The sequence below is a fragment of the Otolemur garnettii genome, unplaced genomic scaffold (genome assembly GCF_000181295.1).
Source record: "Otolemur garnettii isolate 467f Iridium unplaced genomic scaffold, OtoGar3 scaffold00011, whole genome shotgun sequence".
Taxonomy (NCBI): Eukaryota; Metazoa; Chordata; class Mammalia; order Primates; family Galagidae; genus Otolemur; species Otolemur garnettii.
Genome location: NW_003852406.1, coordinates 16,770,437 through 16,775,148, shown reverse-complemented (window position 1 = coordinate 16,775,148; position 4,712 = coordinate 16,770,437). Strand labels below are relative to the sequence as shown.

The 4,712-nt window shown below is 41.0% G+C and overlaps 1 protein-coding gene across 1 annotated transcript in view; it reads right to left on the bottom strand.

Moving 5' to 3' along the window:
• Nucleotides 1–4,712, bottom strand: part of TRIP4 (thyroid hormone receptor interactor 4) — a 101,023-nt gene that overhangs the window by 13,025 nt on the left and 83,286 nt on the right. Inside the window, exon 10 of the mRNA XM_023510005.1 lies at nucleotides 518–628. Coding sequence (XP_023365773.1) covers nucleotides 518–628 — 111 coding nt within the window. The remainder of the gene's footprint in view (nucleotides 1–517; nucleotides 629–4,712) is intronic.

Sequence of the window (4,712 nt, the reverse complement as noted above, 5' to 3'; positions counted from 1 at the left end):
CAAAAAAAAAAAAAAAAAAAAATTATACTACTGAGATGAAAGACAAAACAATTAAAGAAAATTAGACCAGCAAAGATTATGACTGATGGCTGGGCATGGTAGCTCATGTTTCTGATCCTAGCACTCTGGAAGGCTGAGGCGGGTGGGCTGCCTGAGCTCACAGGTTTGACACCAGGCTGAGCCAAAGCGAGACCCTGTCTCTAAAAATAGCCGGACCTTATGGCAGTCACCTGTAGCCCCAGCTACTTGGGAGGCTGAGGTAAGAGAATCGCTTGAGCCCAAGAGTTTGAGGTTGCTGTGAACTGTGATACCATAGCACTCTACTGAGGGCAACAAAGTGAGACTCAGTCTCAAAAAAAAAAGACTGACAGGCTGGCTAAAAGATAGCGAGTTACTTCAATTTGTTGTTCATAGTCAATTACTGACTAAACTCCCTGTTCTACTCTTTCCCCCTTTCTCATTACTGCACCTGACTAGTCTTTTAAATAAAAAAAAAAAAAACAAAAACGTAACTTACAGATTTTTGGATTTCCTTTAAGAGGAAACTTCACAACCATTTCCTGGGGATTTTTGCAAATGAAAACAAATGGAGAATCAGATTCTTGACTGATGTCTGGAAACTGTAAAATATAAAAATTAAAAGTTCAGGCTAGGTAGACAACTTGTAAATTTTCAGATCAAAGGATGTCCCAAATTTTACTTCAATATCTTGATAATAATTCCCATTTCACACAAGCAAGAATAGACCTTCACCTTTCTGCAGCCTTAGCATAGTATCATATAGTCTATTGCTTGCTTCCTATATTAGGAGAAATTTCAGAGAAAAAGGATGCCCGGCACTTTTCTAGAATAATCAGAACTGACCATCCTCTTAACATAAGCAACTGTTGAGTTGGGAGATTCAGAGGTCTCCTTCAGACATCAGACATCCTCCTATTTCAACTCAAGTGAAGCACTGGAAGGAGACATTTATGGAAATTCCACCAGAAACAGCACACAGAGCCCTTTTCTCCCTAAAGGGAAGGAAGATGATTCATTTTGAAACGTATGAACATGCAAAAGCTCTTTTGTTGGACGACTTCCAGACCTACTTAGGGTGAAAAGGTAACTGGTAGAGCAATTCTAAAAATTATTTACAAGCTCCTTTGGATCTCGTATCACAAAACAAATCTGTGCGAATAGTTAGGACTTTTATTCCTTCTGTGAAAACATACACAGAATAAGACTACACTAGATACACAATTTAAGGAATACTTGGGGGTTGTCAGAAAATGCTCTCTAGCAATGCCCAACTGATCAATCTGGAATTTTGTCTTGGGATGACTTCTGTTTAGTTTGTTCAACAAGTATGACTCATAGGCTTATGGGTCAGACTTCTTTATGAGAGGAGGCTTTCTCTGAGTACCTACATTCAAAAGTATGAAATTACCTGTATTTTCCATGTTTATACATCTGCTCAGATGTGTCTTCTAAATATTTAAGGTTCTGAAGTAGGCTGGGCAAGATGGCTCATGTCTGTAATCCTAGCACTTTGGGAGGCTGAGGTGGGTGGATTGCTTAAACTCAAAAGTTCAAGACCAGTCTGAGCAAGAGCAAGCTCCCATCTCTACTAAAAATAGAAAAATTAGCTGGGCATTGTGGTGGGCACTTGTAGTCTCAGCTACTCAGGAGGCTGAGGCTAGAGGATCGCTTGAGCCTAAGCTTTTGAGGTTGCTGTGAGCTGTGATGCCAAAGCACTCTACTCAGGCCAACAGACTGAGACTATCTCCAAAAAAAGAAAGAAAGAAAATTCAAATTTCTCTAGAACTAGTGGGAATGTAAATAGTTAAAATTCTTTATTGACCACTCCTGTCAGAGGTAAGTGATGCTGCAGGGAAAACAGAAAAGATTTTTGGTATCATTTTGTCCTGCCTACATACCACAGCTTTCTGTGTGGAACAGGTGTGGCATGTACTTTGATAAAATATAAACTTAATATCAAGGATCAGCCATAATCACATTCATAGGCATGGTCAAAATGTTTCTGATGGAAAAGAAAGACTAAAGACGGAATGACAAATCCTCTTCTTCTTTTTTTTTTTACAGTGTTTAGCCGGGGCTGGGCTTGAACCCACCACCTCCAGCATATGGGGCTGGCGCCCTACCCCTTCGAGCCACAGGCACCGCCCAATCCTCTTCTTTTTTTATCTGGATTTTTAGAACATCAAGAAAAGCAGGGCCTACTGAGTACTAGGTATTGGAAGTAAACTCTACATAAAATCACTGCTGAGGTGCTTTGGCATAATAAGACCAGAGGCTGCCATCAAGATCTTCAAACCTAATTCTACAAAGGCTAAAGCAACAGCAGTCACAATTACCATCTCTTCAATTTTCCTGCTTTCCTTCTCTATAGCTGAGAGAACCTTGAGGCCAAGGACAATGCTGTTAGGAACTGAACGTTTTCCCAAAACTACAAGCCATTTCAGCCATTCTCTCCTCCTCCTTCCACATCAATAATGGTTCCATCTCTCCTGGATCAATCTCATTAACACACATTCTGTAATGTCTGTCATAAAAAAAAAAAATTCTTATCCAGATCCCACATCCTTCTCCAGCTACTACCTATTTAATCATACCTCTTTTACAACAAAATTCATCATAAGAATTATCTATACTGCCTACCTTTAATTCTTCTGCTTCTCTTTTTTCCTGAACTCACTATGAACAAGCTCTTCACTCCACTAAAATTATACTTGTAAAGGTCATCATTGATTTCCAAGTTGCTAAATCAAATGGTCAATTTTCAGTTCTCTTCTTAATTAATCTATTTGTAGAACTTGATATGTGTTCTCTCTTTCTTGAACACATTCTTTACTTGGCTTCCAGGATACCATTGTCTTTCCGGTTTTGCTACTTTACTAACTGTTCTTCATCTCCCATTCCTTTAATGTTGGAGTACACAGAAGTCCCACCGCAAACCTCTCTGTCTACATTCAATCGTGTTGATCTCCTTTAGTCTCAGAGTGAAAAAAAAAAAAAAATACTATTGACTGAGTGTAGTGAGTCACAACAATAATCCTAGCACTCTGGGAGGCTGAGGGTAGCCTCAGAAGATCCCTTGAGCTCAGAAGTTTAAGACCAATCTGAGCAAGAGTGAGACCCTGCCTTTACTAAAAACAGAAAAATTAATCTGGTATATGTAGTCCCAGCTACTTGGGAAGGCCAAAGCAAGAGGCTCTTGACCCTAAGAGTTTGAGGTTCCTGTGAGCTATGATGACTCTGTGACACTCTTCCAAAGGTGACAGAGACTCTATCTCAAAAAAAAAAAAAAAGAAAGAAAGAAAAAGAAAAAGAAAAAAACTATCTATATGGATTTTCCAAGATTCTAGAAATGCAAGCCAAAACCACAATAGATACCACTCCATAGTCACTAAGATGGCTATTATAAAACAAAACAAAAAGAAAAATGAGGGCAGTGCCTGTGGCTCAGGGTAGGGCGCAGGCCCCACATGCCAGAGGTAGCAGGTTCAAATCCAGCCCCCGCCAAAAAACAAAAAACAAAAATGAGGCTCAGCAAGTGTAGCACAGTGGTTAAGGCACCGGCCACATACACCAAGGCTGGTAGGCTTAAACCCAGCCTGGGCCTGCTAAACAACAACTGCAACAACAAAAAAAAATAGCTGGGCATTGAGGTGGGCACCTGTAGTCCAAGCTACTTGGGAGGCTGAGGCAAGAGAATCACTTAAGCCCAAGACTTTGAGATTGCTATGAGCTGTGACACCATGGCACTCCTCACAGGGCAACAGCTTGAGAATCTGTCTCAAAAAAAAAAAAAAAAGTGTTGGCAGAGATGTGAAAAAATTGAATCTGGGAGGCCGAGGCAGGTGGATTGCTTAAGCTCATGGGTTTGAGACCACAATGAGCAAAAGTGAGACCCCATCTGTAAAAACAGCCACCTGTTGTGTTGGGCACCTGTAGTCCCAGATACTTGGGAGGCTGACGCAAGAGAATTGCTTGAGCCCAAGAGTTTGAGATTGCTGTGAGCTATGATGCCATAGCACTCTACTGAGGGTGACCAAGTAAGACTCATTCTCAAAAAAAACAAAACTGAAATCCTTATGCATTACTGGTATGAATGTATTAGGTTGGTGCAAAAGTAATTGCAGTTTCTGCATTGTTGAAATTTGCTGTTTAATACTGGAATATATATATATATATATATATATACACATTTATTTATTTATTTATTTTGAAACAGAGTCTCACTACGTCACCCTCGGCAGAGTACACGGCATCACAGCTCACAGCAATCTCAAACTCTTGGGCATAAGTGATTCTCTTGCCTTAGCCTCCCAAGTAGCTGAGACTATAAGCGCCTGCCAAAATACCCAGCTATTTTTTGTTGTAGTTGTCATTGTTGTTTAGCAGGCCCAGGTCAGGTTTGAACCTGCCAACTTTGGTGTATGTGGGCAGCGCCCTACTCACGGAGCTATAGGCGCTGAGCCCTGGAATACATTCTTTTTTTTCTTTTGCAGGTTTTTTTTGGCCGGGGCCAGGTTTGAACCCGCCACCCCCAGTATATGTGGCCAGTGCCCTACTCCTTGAGCCACAGGTACCGCCCTAAAGTATTCTTTTGTTTTTTTTTTTTTTGGTTGCAGCCGTCATTGTTGTTTGGCGGGTCCGGGCTGGGGATTCGAACCCGCCACCTTAGGTGTATGTGGCTGGCGCCTTAG